General features: G+C 43.5%; 1 protein-coding gene across 1 annotated transcript; it reads right to left on the reverse strand.

Moving 5' to 3' along the window:
* Nucleotides 1-10: 10 nt before the first annotated feature.
* On the reverse strand, nucleotides 11-19,453 carry LOC128330182 (uncharacterized). The gene is made up of 6 exons (XM_053262622.1): nucleotides 19,228-19,453; nucleotides 12,334-12,726; nucleotides 8,763-9,119; nucleotides 3,739-3,792; nucleotides 2,758-2,805; nucleotides 11-548 (listed from the first exon to the last, which is right to left on the reverse strand). The coding sequence occupies exons 1-6, from the start codon at nucleotides 19,415-19,417 to the stop codon at nucleotides 421-423; spliced, it is 1,170 nt and encodes a 389-aa protein (XP_053118597.1). The 5' UTR covers nucleotides 19,418-19,453; the 3' UTR covers nucleotides 11-420.
* Between the last annotated feature and the right edge of the window lie 1,919 nt (nucleotides 19,454-21,372).

A 21,372-nucleotide genomic window follows, 5' to 3' on the forward strand; every position in this document is an offset into this window, starting at 1 on the left:
TTTTCCTTCCTCCAAAGTTAATTAGTAGTGATACTGACACAGCAGAAAGGTCTGCATTCTGAAGACCTGTTCATTATTTCCTTCAGTCTTTGGCATTGAGGAAACTTCAGAAACAGCATCCTAGGCACACTGGGAAACATATTTCTCAAGGGCATCTGAGTTTGCCAGGTTTCCTGACATCTTGAAGTGTCTGTAGAAACTGCAGTGTTTTAGGCACTAAGGAAAGAGGGAAACCCCACACAGGACTTTGAGGATCTTCGGTGGTAAGTTTTGGGGAACCAATGGGGTCACAGACAAGGGTTTAGGGGTTATACAGGGAGGTCAGTGGGGATGTGAGAGGAGGATTGGGGAGAGCTGGTGGGGAAAGATCTTTGGACTCTCTTGAACTCTCTCTTACATTAGTGAGAAAGAGATAGGTTTCTAAATTCGGGATTTTAGAAAAATGGTGGTGGTGGGAGGGTAATAAAAGCTATTTTGCCAAGCCCAGTTCTGAATGGAGTCAAGGAAAATATATTCTAAAAACATACCATTTTCCTTATTACATTTACCTGGAAAAGAAAAAAATAAAATATTTCTTACAATGCAAGTAATTTAATTAAATACTGCTCTTGATGGCTGTTGCAAAATGAGGCTATATCTGTAATTTCTGCACTGTCATATTTTATGCTAAAGTTGCAGTTTTAGTGGCAAAATTAAAACTCATCTTTTTTATGGTCATTGATCAGTACATCACAACTTTGGTGGCAAAATGCACAGCAAACCAGTCTTTCAGCCTAATCCCTCTCACAATCAAAGTGTGGATTAGTATAATAGCACTAAGAGCTGTTGCATGACTGCAAGGTCCTTGTTTCCTAGTTATACACCTGCTGCTAGTCAACACTGACAATGACAATGTGTGTGTCTAAGGCATGGGACATGTCTCTGGATACTATATATACAACTGGGCTGAAAGAGTGGAATCAGTCATTAAAAAAAACTGAGGAGATCAAATACTGATTATGTTAGTCATTCTCCTATCTACAATATCAGATCTAGACACAACATGTCAGGGCTGAGGCATGGGAAACTGCTAGGCAACCTCTAGGTGGTGGAAGACCAGAATCCGGGACCAGGAGAGCCAAGGAAGCAATCAACCAGTTGGGACTCAGAGATCAAAGCCTGTAGCCAAGGTAAGGAATGTGCCAAAGGTCAAGTCAATCAGGGAGTCAGGAACAAACCAGGAGGCAAAGGTCAGGAACACTCCATAGGTCAGACTAAGCAAAGAATCAAGTGTCAGAGACAAACCAGGAACTAAAAGTCAGGATCATAGGCAAGCAGCAAGAAAAAATTGAAATGGAGAAATTGAAAATTGAATCTGAAGCTCTGCTTCAGACAGGAAGCCTCTTATACTCTTTCTGCCTGCAGGGAAGCCAATCATGGGCCTCACCAAGCAATAGAAGCACAGGGACTGGAATCTCAAAAGCTGCTGTAGTACAGCAAGTCACCACAAGGGGCAGTAGTAAGCAGAGTTTCAATCCAAGGAACTGTCACAATTTGCATCCATGCAAGGTACTAATTAGCAAGACTGTTCCTGAAAACACGTATCATAAACGAAAGCGAACAATCCATCAGGACAAACACTTCACAAATATGGTGCTGGTCTCTCTCTCTCTCTCCTCATGTACACAATTCACACTTGACAAGAGGCATATGCATTTCATACCCTGGATTGCATACCACAGAAAAAACAATGTGGTAACTATTGGCTTTCAGAGTCTTCATATTTGCACATCTATAATACGTGATGTACTGTTCTCTCCCAGCAATGACTGAAAGAAATTTAGGGCAGGTGAATGCTAATCCCCAGAGATTCAATCCTCTTTAAGGGATGCCACCCTCAAAACTATATTTTGTTGGAATTGCTGGGAATATAATCTGTAATTTGGCAACCACATGGACCTCCCACCTTTATTCATGTTTGAATGCTTATGATTGAATTTAATAATTTTTTAAAAGCTCTCTCCACCATGATAAAGCTTGGTGTAGTGGTTAGAGTGCTAGACTAGAACTGGGGTGACCCGGGTTTAAATCCCCATTCAGCCATGAGACTTGCTGGGTGACTCTGGGCCAGTCACTTCTCTCTCAGCCTAACCTATTCACAGGGTTGTTGTGAGGAGAAACGTAAGTATGTAGTACACCACTCTGGGCTCCTTGGAAGAAGAGTGGGATATAAAATGTAGATCATCATCATCATCAACCACTAACACTGGGCTGGATCCAGGGAGAATTTTATTTAGTAGAAGGACTTTCTTCCAAAAGAGGAAGGCTTCCTCCATTAGATGAAGCTCCTTATATTGAAGGGAGGGAAACTTATAATTCAACCATTTCCCCAAGTAACTCATTCTTAGTTTTAATTTAACTTAGTTTTATGTGCCTTAACCCCCCTCCTCCTGAGTGTGCCTGCTGTGGCTGGAAGCAGCCACAGCAAACATATGATCAATTAAATGAGGTCAAGGGACCACTTTCTCCTTAAACCTCATTTAACTAGGAGGCTAAATAGGTGGGTTTGTTGCCGTGTGGTGGCCACCAGGATCAGGTGCGATCCCAGTGGTTCATACGAGCATGCAAAACTGGGTTGGGCTCCCTTAGCCTGATTTTGCACGCTTATGTGTAGCCTCAATATGTAACTCTATATGAGCTACATCTGAAAATTTACAAAATGCAACATACAAAACTGTATGGCATGCAAAATGCCACCAAAGAAAAACAGGAGCTTACCAATTTTTGTGAAAATACACAGCACTATCAAGAACACATATAGGAAATCTGAGGAGAAACAAAAGATATTAGTGGTGCATTCATGCAAACTAATAAAGTGCTGGAGATTTTCCTGACTATGGGATTTAATGTCGGATGAAGTGGCTTAAATTAGAATAAATTAGGATGAAAACATGTAAACTTTAAAGCATGTAAGTGTAAGTTAGCATGAAGCAAACTAAAGCTGGGACCGTTCACATTTCTGCTTTTTATTAAGAGTTGGGTGCAGTTCCTTATGGCTAGGATTATGGCATTCTCACACTCATCATTCTCTTCCTTTTCTGTCCAATGGGGTTAAAGAGGAGGCGAGTGCATCCTGCCTCCTCCTTTCTATTAGCACATTCACCTGTGCCTAAGTAGGCAAGGAGTACTGTGCATGCCCAGGCATGTGCCTGTCCAGCTTTTTTTTTTTTTTAAATTAATTTTAAAAAATCTATTTGGATCTGCTGGAGAAAGGGACCATCCCATCCCCTCACCTTTTGCACCTCCAGGAGCCTGCTGGAGTTTCTGAAAACCAATGGCCCACTGGACCAAGGTGGTGCCCTTGTGCAAGGACGGTGGTAAATTAATTCCAACAACTCTCCAAAATATAATATACATAATAATATGCATAATATATGCAGCATAATATATGAGACTGCACAAAGTCTTTACAGATTATATAGCACAGCAATTTAAATGGGCACCTTAATTTGGAATGTCCATACTTTTTATAGCACAAGTACTAACACTTCCTAGTGAAATATGTTACTTGTTTCACCCCTATGCAATCTGGTGGCATCTGGTGGGCCACTGTGGGAAACATGCTGGACTAGATAGGCCTTGGCCTGATCCAGCAAGGATGTTCTTATGTTCTGCACCATAGATGGCTGCCTTGCTCGTCTACCTCTTGTTCTAGCTCTCCCTGAGGATTACACAGCCCATTCAGCCAAATAAACTTACATAGCCAAACAAAATAGTAGGACATGAGGATTTCCGTGTTCTGGTCATGGAACTCTGAAAGACAAAAGTGATTTCTGTAAATTAAACCAAAGTTACAGTTTTTGCACTGGATAGAGAGTTCCAGGACCCAAGTGAACAAAGATATCACTTCAGATTGTGTGTGTGTGTGTGTGTGTGTGTGTGTGTGTGTGTGTACACACACGATCTATGCAGGGAATTTGTTTTGAGCTTTTTGATCTAAAGTCCTATTAGTTAATAGACACATTTTACTTATTATTCAAGAGGATGACATTTTGAATCCTAGACAGGTTTATTGCTTAGTAAAAAGAAAAACAAGAAGTTCTGGTAAGAAGTAATCTGCCTACTTTGCTTTCACTATAATTTTAATTGCTAATTACCACCTTCAAATTCATGCACTTTTTGTTGTTAAAAACCAAATGCAATAGGCAGGGTAAAATTAGAAAGTAGTCACCAGAGCCTCATCCATAAGAACAGGGTGTGCCATACATAGGTGGAGGATGGCAGTGAGATAATGATGTCATTATAAAACATGCTTTGGAAATGTCACTATGTGGCTCTACAAATGTTCTAAATTTGATCCAAATCAGTCCCAACATTGCAAAGTTGTTAGAGGCGACACACACATACAAGACTAATTTTGATCCAAATTAATCTTTAATCCAAGTTTTCAGAGGGGAACACACACATACAGCTGCCATCTTGAAATGGGTTCTGGAATTCATTTATGGGATATCAAGGTTTAATGTTCTCTATAATTTTAATATGTATGCCAAGTTTCGTGCAAATTGGTTAAGTGTTTCAAACATTAGCTCACTTTCACCTCAAACATTCATGCATCTGCCATCCTGAATTGGGGGAATGACATCATCACAAAATAACCATTGAGTTGTCCTTATGTGGCACTACAACTGTACTAAATTTGTTCCAATTTGGTCCAAGTATTGGAAAGTTATTTAGCGATGGACGGATGGACACATGGACACACACAGACAGATAGAAAGGCAATCTCACAAGGCTACTTTTCATTATGAAAGTAGGCTAAAAACACACTGCTGAAATATTCCAATGGGGCACTACAACTGTCCTAAATTTGATCCAAATTCATTTTTAATCCAAGTTGTTAGAGGAGAACACACACACACAGCTGCTATCTTGAAATGGGTTCCAGAATTCATTTATGGGATATCAAGGTCTAATGTTCTCTGTAATTTTAATATGTGTATCTAGTTTGGAGCAAATCAGTTGGGCAGTTCACAAGTTAATCCACTTCCACCTCAAATGTTCATGCACCCACCATCTTGAATTGAGGTCAATTACATCATCACAAAATACACTGTTGGTGTGTCCCTATGTGGCACTGCAACTGTACCAAATCTTAACATGTATACTAAATTTGGTGCAAATCCATTTAGCAGTTCAAACAACTCACTTCTGCCATCCTAAACTGGGATGGTTGACATCATCACAAAATACACCACTGAGGTTTTCCTATGTGGCATTAAAACTGCACCAAATTTGGGCCAGATAAGTCCAGATATGGCGCAGTTGTTTGGGACATAGATGGACAGATACACACTAGGGATGTGCAAACAGGTTCAAATTCAAACCAGTTTGGTTCGAAGGTTTGAACTTGAACCAAACAGGGAATTGAACTGGCAATGCCGGTCTGGTTTGAACCAAACAGAGCCTGGTCCTATTCAAACCAGTTCAAACAGGTTCAAACCTCCCAAACTGGGCTGAGTGGTAGGCCAACTACCATGGGTGCCAACTACCACCCAAACCCCAAAGCAATTGGACACTCCTATGATTTTTTGAATTTTTAAATTATTTTATAGGGTATAATGGGGACTTGAACTGGCCTATTATTCACTATGTAGAGCACCTTGGGGCACAAATCAAGGGCAGGTGGTAGGCACCCGGGGTGCCTACCACCTACTGAACACCAAAGCAATCGGACACTCCTGTGATTATTAATGATTTTCTTAAGATTTTTTTCATTTTTTGCATTTCTCCCATAGGCAATAATGGGGATTAGAGGATGCTCCATTCCCCACCTTTGAGGGGTGCCAGGGCACTGCAAAGTGGGTCTGGGGGCATGGGAGATATGGTCTCAACTCCCCCCAGGCAGCCCCAGGTTTGTAGGGTTTATTGTTTAGATAGATAGATAGATAGATAGATAGATAGATAGATAGATAGATAGATAGATTTTTTTTAAAGAATTTTTTCCTTTCAATGTAATGCATAGGAGTATCTCCCCATTCATATAAGTAGGACAGTGAGAGTAACCCTAATTGCTGTGAACTCTGAACTCAGAGTTCACAGCAGTTAAGATCACACACAGTTCTACTTATGAATGGGGAGATACTCCTATGCATTGCAATGAAAGGAAAAATTCTTTAAAAAAAATTATTTAAAAATAAACAATAAACCCTACAAACTTGGGGCTGCCTGGGGGGAGTTGAGGCCATACCTCCCGTGCCCCCAGACTCACTTTGGGGTGCCCTGTCACCCCTCAAAGGTGGGGTATGGGGCATCCTCAAATCCCCATTATTCCCTATGGGAGAAATGCAAAAATTGAAAAAAAATTCAGAAAATCATTAATAATCACAGGAATGTCCGATTGCTTTGGCGTTCGGTGGGTGGTAGGCACACCTGGGTGCCTACCAACCACCCCAGTTACTACACATAGGGAATAATGCGCTGGTTCGAATCCCCATTATGCCCTATTTAGAACCTTTTAGAGCCAGTTTGAATTTGAACCTGTTTGAGCCAGTTTGAAGGTTCTAGAGGCCATTTTAGATCCTATGCTCCATTTTGTGTACTTGTTTTGCTTGATTTTCCTTTGCTAAATTCAATACTTTCCTGATTAGCTAGATGGGTCTGACTCTCTGGTAGGCTCTGCACTGTGCCAGTCCTTGGAAATTGACACCCTATTGGCAAGGGGGGGAGGGCAAGGGTGAGGGCTTCCAAAAGAGGGAGTTTCAAATCCTATTTAAAGCCAAGACACTGGCTAAACAACATCACTCTGTTTGCAGTCTTCCTTGGCTTCATTCTGGCCTGCTGCTGATGAGAGTCTGCTTGGAAGACCTGGCTGAATTTTTGCAAAATGCATGCCCAAATGGAAGAGCGGGGGGGGGGGGGGGTGTTGTGTGTGTTACTTTAAGTTCTCCTCCTTCACTGTGGTGTGTTTTTGCCTTGCCCCTCTTTCTTTGCAGTTTGTGTGATGCCGGGTTAGTTGTACTGCCTTGTGCTGCCTTGATAGGTCTCTTGCTGGTTTTTGTGGCTGTTGTGTAGTCTGTGCTGTTTGGTTTGGGTCCCTTTGCTTTGCATTTGTGTGGGCACAGCAGCAGCAGGTCAGTTTCTGTGGTGGTTTTTTTGGTTCCTAGCTGGGTGTCTTTTTAGTTGTGTCACTGTGTGTTGGTAGTGTAGCCTGCTAGGGGCACAGACCTGGGGTGAGTTGTAGGCACCCATGGGCGCCCACCATGCACCGAACCCCCAAGCAATGGGGGATTTTATGTGATTCTTAAAAATTGCTTCCCCCCCCATTTCTCCCATAGGGAACAATGGGGTTTGAGGTGGCCCATCTGGCCAATTTCCCCACTTTTGGGGGCCCCTAGGCACCTCAAAGTGGGTCTGGTGGCACAGTGGGTTGTGCCAGAACTCCCCCCAGACAGCCCTTCTGAAGAGCTTTTCATAATATTATATACAAACCAGAGAATCCACTCTGAAATATACTGTTAAGAGAGGCCAGAAAAAAATTTCCCGGAAAACCCCCGTAAACCCAACGGACCTGGGGTTGCCTGGGGGGAGTTCTGGCACAAGCTGCTGAGCCCCCCAGAACCAATTTGGGGTGCCCAGGCACCCCCAAAGGGGATGAGTGGGGCATCCTCAAATCCCTATTATTCCCTATGGGAGAAATGCAAAACCTGAATTTCCCCCCCAAAAATTCATTATTAATCACAGAAGTGTCCAATTGCTTTGAGGTTTGGTGGGTGGTAGGCACCCCTGAGTGCCTACCACCCACCCTAGTTCTGTGCCCCTATGTATTCCACATAGGGAATAATGGATGGTTTGAGTTCCCATTATATGCTATGTAGAACCTTTTAGAACCAGTTCAAATTTGAACCTAACTGGGGGGGTGGGGTTCAGCAAAACCAAACCAAACCTACCTGGTTCAAAGCTGGTTCGAATTCGAACCAAACAAGCCAAGCCCTAACACACACACACACACACACACACACACACACACACACACACACGTGATCTCATAAGATTACTTTCTATGAGGAAAACAGGCTAAAACACAGAACTAAAGTTTGCACATTTTCAAATTTCTCTAAAAAAACTAAATTCCAAAGTTTTTAAACTCTATTTTTTAAAAATTTGTTTTACAACTCAATTTTGAAAAGACAAAAATAAATTTAAGGTAATGTGAAATCATTTTATGTGTTACTAATCTCAAGTCTATAATGTATGCCAAATTTCACAGTGTTTTCCCCTAAAATCTCTAAATGAACCTCTTTCTAGATTGTAAATGTGGAAAAAAGATTGAAATAAAGGAATATGGCTACAATACCCATACAGAAAGCATTCTAGGAACCATTGATTTCAAAAAGATGGATGTCTATGTGCCTGTTGGTTTGTGTTCCCAATGTTTGTTTGGTCTTTCTTTCTTTTAAAGAATTCCAGATGTTTGTTTGTTTAAAATACTTATACCCTGCCCCTCCACTGCATTACTGCTCAGGGCAGCTGTTTGAATTTAGTGAGAAATTTCTTTTAAGTATAACTTGACATGTTTTTCTGTAACCCATTTTAAATGTACTTACATAAAATTATGTGGAATAACCATGTATTTTAAAAGTTACCATACTAAGTACATAAAATGTTCTTAAATTACTGCTTTTGTGCAATTGAACATATGAAGATGCAAGCTATTGAACTTTGCTGTGAATCTCCCACACATGCACACACTCATCTATTTGCATCATAGCATTGATACTTACCCTCTACTCTCACTTCCATGATAGCTTCTGAATAGACATGGTCACATGTCATGGCACAGACATACTGCCCACTGTCAACTGTTTGCACCTTGAGGAGTGTCACTTCAAGGACCCCGTCCTTATACTGTCCTCTGTGAATTCCATCATCATGTTTGTCTCCAGGGCTGCTTTTCTGATCTCTGTGCCGTTCCTTTGTGCTACTGTAGCTATACAAGGTTTTATTTTTGGAGCTGTCCCATTTGTATAACTGCACATGCAACTTAGTGGGTGTGCAGCCTCTTACTTTGCAGGACAATATCAGATCTTGTCCAGTCTGACCAATTTCATGGATAACATTTCCGATAACTGAAGCATTACCTGTAAAATAGATAGATAGTACGAAGCTTGAATTTTCCCCTTTGCTAAGTAGGATCTGCCCTGGTTTGCATTTCAATGGGAGACTACCTGTGAGCACTGTAAGATATTCCTCTTAGGGGTTGGGGCCGCTCTGGGAAGAGTACCTGCATGCTTGTGTGCAGAAGATTCCAAGTTCCCTCCCTGGCCTCTTCAAGATAGGGCTGAGAGAGAGATTCCTGCCTGAAACCTTGGAGAAGCCAGTGCCAGTCTGTGAAGACAATACTGAGCTAGATGGACCAATGGTATATGGCAGCTTCCTATGTTCCTATGTAGTGATAAAATTCTTAAACAGGACTTAGGTATTATGTTTAAAAAGTTAAGCTGTTGAATATTTGTTCTATCTGCATAATGTCCTTTGTTTTAAGTTGCTCTCACAGCTGTTGATGTGCAACCTCAGCTTAACCCTATTCCCTTGGAAGCATGTTCCATTCGGCTCAATGTAGTTTGACTGGTGCGTCAAACTACACATTAATGGAAGTGTGGACTTCCTGTAATATTTATGTGCATATTAATTAATACATAATACTAATGTGCTTCAAAAAGAGCTCATGCATGCACATGTGCACACACAAAGGACACAAATGCACCTTGATTTACTTTCCCCCACAGACTGAGGCCATGGCATGTTTGGATGGAGGCTTTAGCCTCCTTGCACCACCACAATTGTGATCCAGATTGGCCCACACAGCTGCTACTTTTCCTGGGGGGAAAGCTCTCATAGTTTTATGGTAAATGAGGTGCAGCAAATCAAATTTGAGACTATAGTGGAGACAAATTCTCCTCCTCCCATTCTTCATTCTTGCCCTGCTTGTGGGCTTTCCAGAAGCACCTGGTTAGGTATTATGGGGGAAAGTGGGTTGGTCTAGTCAACATAATCACATGGGGGTGGACTGTCCCTCACACACACCTTTTATTATTAGAGTTTAATGTATTTGTGGGGGCAGTTCAAATAGCCCACCTCTACATACAAATCAAAACACTCAGAACATGAGAGTTGCTGTTGTTGTTCTCATGTTCAGGCAAAACTGGGCAGAGGAAGCCAAGCCCGGTTTTGCCTGCGCGTGAGAAAAGCCGGGAGCCGTGTGGCTCCTGGCAGTGGCGTGACAGCAAACCCACCAAACAGCCCTGCCTGTTGGATAGGATTAAAGGCATGAGTGCACCTTTAGCCCAGGCTAAATGATCATGTTTTGGTGCCATGTGGAGGCGTGCCACACCAACACAGCAACAGCTTCCTGACCAATGCCAGGGGAATCCCCATAATGCATTGCCCACTCACGTGCAGTGCATTATGGGTGGAGCTGGGACGATGCATCTCGGTCCCCGATCCTCTGCACTGCCAGAGGGGGCAGCTCATGTCTGGGTGTGTGTCTGCAGGGCAGGTAAGCTTTTCAAGGCTCCCCGCAAGCCCTGAACCCTTTCTCATTTGATCGTAAAGAAGGCCACATTGTGTGGAGTCCCACAGGGCTCCATTTTGTCTTCAGTGCTTTTGTAACATCTACATGAAGCCACTAGGGGAGATAATCAGATTTTGTGCAGTACGTTATCAATTATAACGGATATTTTTCCATATCAACTTTGTTAGGAAATGGCTTAATTTACTTAAATGCCTGGAGTCAGTAATGGGCTGAATGAGGGAAAACAAACTGAAGTTGAATCCAAACATTATGGAAATACTTATTGTGGGAGGTCAGAACTTGGGAAATAGTTTAGATCTGCCTGTTTTTGATGGGGTTGCATTTCCCCTGAAATAACAGGTATGTAGTCTGGGAGTACTTCTGGACCCAAACCTCTCCCTGGTATCTCAGGTTTAATCAGTGGCCTGGAATGCTTTCTATCAGCTTTGGCTGATAAGCCAGCTATATGCTGGTAACATTCAGGCTTGACTACTGCAATGCACTCTACTTTGGGGTGCCTTTTTGCTTAGTCTGGAAACTGCAATTGGTACAGACCGTGGTAGCCAGGTTGGTCTCCAAGGCTACCTGAAGAGGCCACATTACTCCCATACTAAAAGAACTACACTGGCTGCCAATAAGTTTCTGGGCAAAATACAAAGTGCTGGTCATTACCTATAAAACCCTGAACAGCTTAGGTCCAGGGTGTTTAAAAGAGCACCTTCTTCTTCACGAATTCCGCTGCCTATTACGCTAATCGGGGCACTCCAGTCGCAGTTACCACCAGTTCATTTGGTAGCAACCCAAAACCAGGCCTTCTCTAGGGTTGCTGCAGGGCTCTGGAATGCACTCCCAAAGGAAATTGGAGGGGCGCCCCTCCCAATTTCTAGGTGTTTTTAAGCAAGAGCTGAAAACACACCTATTTTATCAGACTTTTAGTTCATAATGTGTTAAAAAAATTGATAGTTACTTAATTAGTTTTAAATGCTGTTTTGAAGGTGATTTATGGTTTAATTTGTAAACTGCCCAGAGATTTGTATATGGGACAGTATATAAATGCAATCAATCAATGCAAATTAAATAATGGTCCTCATTTTCTTAGGAGCCAAGATAGCATTTTGGAAATGGCACAGGACCAAGGGCTGCTTCCCCTGAACTCTGCATATAGACCACGTCATAAAGCTTCTCTAGAGGTTTTAAAGCTAGCCGCTCTTTCCCCATCATCAGATACAAAACAAATCTAAGAGAATATGACCGCAGTTTATGGCACATGTGAATAGTAGCCAGTAGATGCAAGAGCACCATTTAGGGAAAGCAGTAGGGAAATAGTCACACATCTTCCCTTGCATTTTGAATTAGATTGGATTATTGCCCAAGGCGGGGGGTTGCTTTTTGTGACAGCGAAGGAATGATACTGCCAACAGTGATTGCAGGTCACTCTGTAGGTGAATCTACCTCACCCATACTGCTCCATGCAAAGGAAAAGGACAATTCATCAAGGCATCTCTCGTCCATGCCAGTCAACTAGGGCATTTGCATCTATCTTCACCACACTGTTCTTCATAGCTGGCATATTATGCCATGGTTATTTTTGAAGCTGATGCCTGTTTAATCCAAGCTCCAATATTTCTTCTCTACTGCAACACACATTCAGATTAATCTTGAAGATATTCAAAAGAAAGCAATTGAGAATATTGCCTCCAATTATTTCTCCATCCTTGCAATCAGTGGGGTAGGGCGCAATAGGGGAGGGGATGTTATTCATCTTATTCATTCTCTCTTACCTCTCACAGAAAGATTGAGGATGCACACTTTGTGAAGTGAGTTAAACCTCACTGATGATACATATTTCCCTGCATCATACTTGTGAATGTTGTTTAGCTTCAGAGAACAATTCCAGTTTCTTAACTCATTGCCTTTGAAGACCTCTGCCTTTTGTTTGTATTTCTCCCCAAACTGTTCTCTGATGTGAGGTCTATTTGAACAAGAACACTTGTCACCAAGCCTGTCTTCAGAATAAATCACTGGACAGGTATCCTGGTACAGGTAAGAATAGATGGTCTGACTCTTTCCAGGACTGATTCTTCTCCACTGCAGCTTCAAATAGGAGGGTTCATGAGTTTCCATCAGCTGGCAGGGCAGAATGGCATCTTCCCCCACAGTCACATTAACTACATCTAGAAAACAAAGATACATGTTGGAAACTATTGCATGACTTCCACATAGTTGTCCACATGACCTGACAAGCAGACTAACAAAGCTCCAGTGCAGTGTGAGATGTGCTGGTGCTGTGGAAGAGATCCAGACTAAAGCAGCACCAGCACTCACAGGAGAGGGGAGCAAGCCTCCCCTTCCTCTGAAAGTTCACTGTGTCACTGGAAAATATCCCCCTGGGCTGCATTACCCACAGAGACATATTGTCACTTAAAACAGAGGGCAGGGCTTGGGGGGAAGAGGAGGTAACTGAAATTACTTCCCTGCCCCTCAGAATGAGTGCTGGAGCTAAGTTAGTTGTCCCCATCTGCAGCACAAGGCCATCTCATGTTACACTGACTCTTTGTTAATCTGCATGTCATTCATTCATGATAGTGCCACTTTGTGTAGATGTTCCAGAAAAAGAGCACATTGACTGAGCAGAACTGGAATGAATTTTTTACATACATTCAAAATTTAGTAAATTTCAGGGTTCAAATTTGGTTTTGATTAATGGGTGTGGCCAGCTCTAATGCCAGTGCACGCAGCATAGATGGCATCAGAACATGGAAGTGGGTCCTGTTGCACATTCCTGGAGGTAGGGGGTGCCAACCTTCTTATGCCCCTGCATTAAAAATTAAGATACTGTGTATTGAAAAATTGAATGAATATACAGTGCAGAGAAAAAGTTTGTGAATCCCAAGCAGAATAATGAGAACCCCTCTGTAAGGTCTTACCATGATATCCTTACATATTTGGAAACCAACTTTCTTAATGCAATAAATGGGCATGAATTAAACAATGCTGTGTTTCCTGAGACACAATAATGTACAAAGTGGGAACAGTGAGATTAATTCAGGATCAGTATGTGAGATAGTAAGACCCCTAGAACAATTAATGGGCTAATCACAATCAGGTGCCTAACTGATTGAATAAGAAGTAAACCACCATGCAGAGGAAAGCTGCATGGCTGAGTTTGGGCATTGTGTCCTTTATAAAGTTACTAAAGTTCCTGAGTTAGGTCTGCATCATGACAGTAAGTGGGAACTCATACCACGATCAAAAGAAATTCCAGAGGACCTACAAAAAAGAATGGTTGATGCTCATCTGTCCGGTCAGGGTTACAAAGCAATTTCTAAGCATTTGGGGCTCCATGCATTCACTATCAGACAGATAGTCTACAAAAGGAAAAAGCTGAAGACTGCACCCAGGAGTGGCCGTCCTGCCAAGATTATCCCAAGAGCAACCCAGAAAAAATCAAACAAATCAATCAATCAATCAATCAAATAAATAAATAAATAAATAAAATCATCCACAAAGTCACATAGAACCCCAGACAAACATCGAAAGCTCTGCAGGCCTCTTTCATAGTGGTTGTTGTGAAGGTTCATGCATCAACCATCAGGAAAAAACAGAATTGGAATGGCGTTCATGGAAAGATAGCTAGGACAAAACTACTGCTGCCTGGCTCAGGTTCACCAAAGAGCATCTGGATGACCCACAAGGCTTCTGGAATAATTTTCTCTGGACAGATGAATCCAAAGTTGAACTTTTCTGACACAATAACAAATGTTTCGTTTGGCAAAAATCAAACAATAAGGAGATTCTCACGATCCACTAAAAGCGGGCTAAGGGAGCCTAGCCCACTTTTAGTGGATTGTGTGCTGCCACGGGAGCCGTGTGGCTTCCGGCAGCAAACTCCACTAATTTCCCCCTCCCCTTAGCCGAGGTTAGCAGAGCGAGCACTCCGCTAACTGCAGCTTTTGGATCATGTATTGCCACAGCACGGCTCCGCATAGCAGCCACTCACGAGTAGACCCCTGACCGGGAGGCTAAAAAGCAGCCTCCCGTCTCAGGGGTCTCCTCAGTGTGCCCTGTGCACTCGTGCAGGGCATGCTGGAACTACTAGGGGCCATGCAGCCCCCGAACTCCCAAGCCCCTGCTGGCTCTGTGACGGAGCCAGCAATCGTGTGAGTGGCCACAGCAGCTGCCCAGGCAGGGCTTGCTTCTTGGCTTAGCCCGCTCTCCCCGCAAACCCTCTGGAGGCGGGTCTCATTGATCGTGAGACCTGCCTCATTGCCCTCCAAAGTAAGAAGCTCATCCTAACTGTGAAGGAGACATCATGGTTTGCTGCATCAGGACCTGGAGGGCTTGCCATCATTAACAGAACCATGAATTCAGCTGCATATCAGAAAATTCTAGAGGACAATGTCAGGCCATCTGTCTGTAAGCTGAAATTGAGCCTAAAGTAGGTCATGCAGCAAGACAATGAACCTAGACATCAGGGGCGTAACTACCATTAGGCAAGGGGAGGCAGTCGTCTCGGGGCCCCACTGCCTTGTAGGGGTGTGCACGGAACCACCACACTGCGGTCCGGCACTGGGGTGGGGGGTCGCTTTAAGAGCGGCGGGAGGGTTTACTTACCCCTCCTGCCGCTTTCCCGCTCTGGCGCCGTGTGCGCGCGCACAAAGGATTACTGGGAGTTTTTGTAGAGCAAGATCGGGGAAGGGGCAGCAGGGAGGTATCCCGCCGCCCCAATTACTCATTACATTACAGCACCAGAGCGGGAAAGCGGCGGGAGGGGTAAGTAAACCCTCCCGCCGCTCTTAAAGTGACCCCCCACCCCCGGACCGAACCACCCTTTTCAAGGGGACCTTTTCAATGGCCTCCAGACCGGTCCAGGCCCATCCCTACTGCCTTGAGGGCCCCCCCAGAGACACCTCACATGACTCCCCATTGCCCCCTGCCCAGCCCCAAGGCCCCTCAGCCACTTGCCCTGTTTTCAGGGGCGTATCTAGGGGTAGGGCAGGCAGGGCACGTGCCCTGGGCGCCACTTGAAGGGGGGCGCCATTTTTCTAAAATAAATTAAAAAAATTAAAAATGGCTGCTGAAAACAAAATGGCCACTGAGCATGCTCAAATGGCCTCTGCGAGGCCCTAGGCCATGCCAGGCCTCACAGAGGCCATTTGAGCATGCACAGTTGCCATTTTGTTTTCAGTGGCCATTTAAAAATATTTTTTAAAAAATGGCCACCGCACATGCTGAAATGGTCCCTGCGAGGCCCTAGAGGCCAGAGAGGGGAGGGGAAACCTTGGAAGACCCCCCCCCACAGCCTTTAGGAAGCCCCCTGAAGGGGCCACAGGTATTTCTTTTAAATTATTTTTAAAAAAAATATATTAAAAATATTAATTTTAAAAAAAAAATTTTTTTAAAAGAATTAATATGATATAAGTCACTGTACACATATTCAGTTTGGCACTATGTACAGAGAATCAGATGGGTGTTAGATGTTTGGACAGGGGGTGCAATTTCAGTGCTTGCCCTAGGCACTATTTTCCCTAGATACGCCTCTGCCTGTTTGCCCTCTCACCAGCTTGTCGTCCTGGCCGGCAATCAAAGCAGCAGGCAAGCTGCTTTTCTCCCCTCCTCTCAGCTGATCAGTGGGTGGGTGGGGATTCCAGGGAGGCCTCCGTGTAGGCCTTAGTGAAGCCTGAACTCGAGTAGGCTGGCAAGCCCCGGGAAGGAGGCTGGCAGCCAGAGTGGCCACTGGCCACCACAGTTCTCTGCAGCAGACCCTCTGCCCAGGCCAGACAGCTCAGCCTTTGCCAGGTAGAATGTGAATTCCTTTTTGTGGTTACACCCCACCCCCCCATATAGGGATCTGCTTGCCATAGAGCTTTGATGGCGGGGGGAGAGAGAGACTGAGAAGTCTCTGAATATTTAATTTAAAACTGATTGGAAAATTTGCTGGCTTAAAAAAAAGATCTAAAAAGTCCTATAAGTGGCTTGTTTCATGGCAGAAAATTACAAAAACTTCTGGAACAAATTTATTTATGTATTCATTCATTCATTCATTCATTCATAAATACACTTATGTTCAAGTTGTTTTGCAACCCAGAAGGTCTGAGTGAGAACTGTGACATGAGTGAGAACTGTGACGCATGTGTTGTGCTTTTATTTATTTATTTTCCTTAGGGTAAATCTGGCCAACATGTGAATGCAGCACCTCCATTCCAGAGGAGATGTGTGTTAAAGGGTTTTAAAAGCCTCATGTGAAAAACCTCCTGGAATCAAACTTTACTGAATTTGTTCAGAATTCTGAGAAGACATACATAGGCTCACCCTGCATGGTTGAAAGTCTCCTTTGCTAATCTGCAGCGAGGGGCCCATTTTAATAATTAGTGTTTCTAGTGTGTTCTAGGCATTAAAAGTAGCACAAATATATAGTATTCAATGTATATCACTATATATTGTGAAGTGTGTGTGTGTTCAGTGAAATGTATTTCCAGGCAGCATACTTATTTTGAAATATCAGACTTAAATCCTTGGGAACCTGGGGTGTGTGGAGGTCCTGGACTTTGGGGGAGGGCATTTTAAAATCTCGTCTCTGGGCCCACTCCAATCTTGCTATGCCCCTGCTAAACATTCAAGTAAATCTACCACAGAATGGCTGAAGAAGTGATTTTGTGTTTTGAAGTGGCCAAGTCAAAGTCCCAACCTAAACCCTATTGAAGTGTTGTAGCAAGACCTGAAGTGAGCTGTTCATGCAAGGAAGCCCTCAATGTCTCAGAGCTGTCACAGTTACAAGAAATGTTTATTTGCAGTTATTGCTGCTCTGGAAGGTGCCACAAGTTGCTAAATGAAGGGTTCACATACTTTTTCACACAAATATGTTTGTTGTTGAGTAAATAGTCAAAATATATCCTTTTTGCCTATGTTATTTATTCAGTGGGGTGCCTTTCTCTCTTCTCTCATCAGGGTGTTCATTAGGAACTAATCATGATTTGAATAAGAATTGTAAAATACAGACCATTCAGGGGGTTCACAAACTTTTCCTCAGCACTGTAACTTATTGGCTGACATCCAGACTAAAGAACCATTAGTGCAACGAACAAAGATGCGCACAAGCGGATGCTCAGAGTTACAGTCTCTTACAGTGGGTCTGCCTGCACCATGAGGACAACAGATAGCTTTGCATCATTCCCTACAACATATATGGATTGATGAAGAGGTTTCAAAGCAGGAGGGGTGGCACATGTTACACAAGCACACCCTGTGCACCTTTGCAATATTAGTCTGAAATGCAAGCTCCTGGCTCAGTGGAACTCCCTAACATAACATCCTTGCACTAGTGCAGTGCTAGTCTGATGTTAGCTCCTACTTTTAAACATAAACTTTCTATATTCTATGCTCCTAATTCAGACCCACACACGCCTAACCTAAATGCCCTGCTCTGAATACTGCCTTGCAAGAGGAGCAGTGGGGGAGAGACTAAGTCCAGACAATTAAATACACAGACACTTCAACTCTCCTATTATTTTACCAATCTAAGGTACCTGATCACTGGAATATCACCAGGACTATGCATTTATAGCTACCATCAGTGGATGGCCAAGGAGATTTTTCACAGAACAGCTGCTTCTGCACATAATTCAAATCTGTGTGTATGGTAGGGATGTGCGAACAGGTTCAGAACTGAACTGGTTCGAAGTTGAACCACCCCCTATTCAGCTGGACCCCGGACTGAAACCCCCACCCTCAGCCCATTCAAAGGGTTCGCAGACCTCTTACTAAAATAATAATAATTTAAACTTACCCCCTCTTGGGGGCTTTTCCAAGGCGGCAGGGTGTGTGTCATGACCCGCCATGCAGGGGCCCATTGCACATGTGTGGTGGCTTCCAAAATGGCCACTGTGCCAGGGGAAAGCCCAAACAGGCTGAAGAACAGCTGAACGGTGCTGTTTTTGAGAAAAGGAAGGCTGGTGGGGGGGAACCTCTGTGGATACTCCCCACCACCTCAGAGATGCCCCCTGGAGAGGGTACGTTTTTTTAAAAAAAAGATGTAAAAGGTCTGCGAACACCCCCCTGAACTAGGGGTGGAGGGTTTGAGGGGGTGATGGACCGAACTGGCCGGTTTGGTCCGGTTTGGACTTGAACCGAACCAGGCCAGCCAGTTCTGTGCGCACCCCTAGTGTATGGCCCCTTTTTGCAATGGGGCAAAGTATCTATACCTTGACTCTTCCAGTCCACCTAAAAGTACAGTGTGCACATTAGGGAATACTTTTTAAAAATCAAATAATACAGACACACACACACACACTTTCAGAAGGCCCCCTTTGTAACCATTAAAGTTATACTGAACCCATAGTTCTTAGTAAAATGACACCAGAACATCTCACAAGCCAAGATTTCACTAGCAAAGATTCCTTCTGATGTTCAACAGTTTTACTCTGAAGATCAAAAAAAAAATTAAGCTGCATTTTGAAGCAATTGAGAGAGTTCTGTTGCTTTGCCAATATGGTCCAACCAAAGGATCAACAAACCTCCTTGCTTTGCTGCAAGCCTGGGACTGCAAATAAAATTGCAAAGATGCAATTTGAGAGCTTTCAAGTACATACTGTAGCAGTACACAATTCATAATTAGTGGGCTACATTCTGAAGTTTTTGTTTCTAGAGGTTTCAACCATAGAAGCCTTTATACTTACCTTTAACAATCACCTCCATGACAACTGCTTTATGGACACGGCCACATGTCATGGCACAAATGTACTGCCCACTGTCTGCTGTTTGCACCTGGAGGAGAGTCACTTCAAGGAGTCCTTCTTTATACTGCCCTTTGTGACTTCCATTCTTGTGGCTCTCTCCTCTGCTGCTTTCCTGAACCTCATTTTGCATTGTGCTATTGTAGATGTACAGGGCATTCTTTTTGGAGTGTCCCCATTTGAATAAGCACACCTCTAGACTGGAAGATGTGCAGCCTTTTACTTGGCAGGACAATATGATGTCTTTTCCAATCAGGCCAATTTCAGGGTGAACCTTTCCGGTAATTTCCAAAACATCACCAGCTAGAGAGAGAACCAAATAATGATATTATTCAGTAGTTACATTATTATTGAAAAGTTTTAAAATGTTGAACAGTGGTTGTTCAGTTATATTGATATTAATATCCTGATCATTACTCTAAGGTTGCTCAGAGCAACTTGAGCCTAACTGTTAGGCTGCAGTTAGAGTCTGCAGCCTAACAAAGCAAGTCCCCTTAGAAGTCTTGCACAAAGTTCAATGGATCTCTTGACCCAGGATGTTTTTTACCATATTAACATATGAAGCTGCCTTCTACTGAGTCAGACATTGCTCCATCTAACCACAAACTGTCTACACTGACTGGCAGCAGCCTTCCAGCATGACAGACTGAGGCCTTTCCTAGCACAGTGCTACCTGAACTGTTTAATCTAGAGATATATGGCTTTTATTGAAAGAAAGGTAGTCATGACTAAGTGCCATTGAAATCAACGAGACAGGTTAGTCACGATTCACTCAAGTGCCTCTAATTTCAGTAGGATTTAGAAACAACCACTGTTAAAATATGTGGAGCAAGTCTTATGTGTACTAAGGGATCTTCCACATCAAGGACTAACCTGGACACAAATGTGGGAGCAATACAAACCCGGATGACAAGCTTCTAATGCAAAACATTCTACATTTATTAAAAAGCAATCAAAATCTCATTGGGGAATTAGTAAACTAAATCTCTGGTTGTGACAGCAACAAACCAAATTAGTTAAACTAAACCTGCTCGCTGAGGGAGGGCACGATGCCTCCATGTTTGAAGGAAGCAACTGTGAGACCAGAAGTCTGTCCTAGTGCCCACAATGAGGGGTGATTATAGGCGTCTCCAACCTCCACTGAGTGGGCAAAGTAATTGAGGGTGGTGGCTGATCAACTCCAGGCAGTTTTGGAAGATACTGATTATCTAGATACATTTTAAACTGGTTTTAGAGCAGGCTTTGGGGTGCAGACAGCCTAGGTCGGCTTGATGGATGTCTCTACCAAGGAACGGTCAGAGGGAATGTGACTCTGTTGGTTCTTTTGGACCTCTCTGTGGCTTTTATACTATCGACTCTGGTATCCTTCTGGATCACTTGGGGATTTGCAATTAGGTGGTACTGCTTTGCAGTGCTTCTGTTCCTATCTCTCAGGTAGATTCCAGATGGTGTTAGTAGGAGATAGTTTCTCTCTGAAACGAGAGCTATTGTATGCTGTCCCTCAAGGCTCCATCCTATCTTCAATGCTTTTTAATATCTACATGATACCTCTGAGTGAGATCATCAGGGGATTTTGAGCAGGGTGTTATCAATGCACTAATGACACCCAATATATTTCTCCATGACATCATCATCAAGAAATGGTATAACTCTCCTAAATTCCTGCATACAGACAGTAATGGACTGGATGAGGGATAATAAATTGAAACAGAATCCAAACAATACACAGGTACTCATGGTGAGGGGTCATACTTTGAGGAACATGATAGATCTTCCTGTTCTTAATGGGGTTGCACATCCCCTTAAGGAAGGGGTATGTAGCTTGGGAGTGCTTCTGGACCCAGGCCTCACTCTGGTTTCTCAGGTTGAAGCTATGGCCAGGAGTGCTTTCTATCAGCTTCAGTTGATACAACAGCTGCGTCTGTTCCTTGAAGACACTGAGCCGAGTCTCACAATCAGTGAGACTCAGTTTCTGCAGCAGAGCGGGGAGAGCAGGCTAAGACCGCTCTCCCCACTCACGATCAGAGCGGGAGCCCTGGGTGGCCGGATCGGCCACCCACACAATTGCCGGCTCCATGACAGAGCCAG

The sequence above is a fragment of the Hemicordylus capensis genome, chromosome 6, assembly GCF_027244095.1.
Source record: "Hemicordylus capensis ecotype Gifberg chromosome 6, rHemCap1.1.pri, whole genome shotgun sequence".
NCBI lineage: Eukaryota > Metazoa > Chordata > Lepidosauria > Squamata > Cordylidae > Hemicordylus > Hemicordylus capensis.

Coding starts and splice junctions, on each gene's coding strand:
- LOC128330182 (XM_053262622.1), bottom strand. CDS start 19,417: ATGCAAAATGAGGTTCAGGAAAGCAGCAGAGGAGAGAGCCACAAGAAT. Junction 9,120..12,333: donor CCTCAATCTTTCTGTGAGAG/GTAAGAGAGAAT, acceptor TCTATTTTACAG/GTAATGCTTCAGTTATCGGA. Junction 3,793..8,762: donor CATGGAAGTGAGAGTAGAGG/GTAAGTATCAAT, acceptor TTTGTCTTTCAG/AGTTCCATGACCAGAACACG.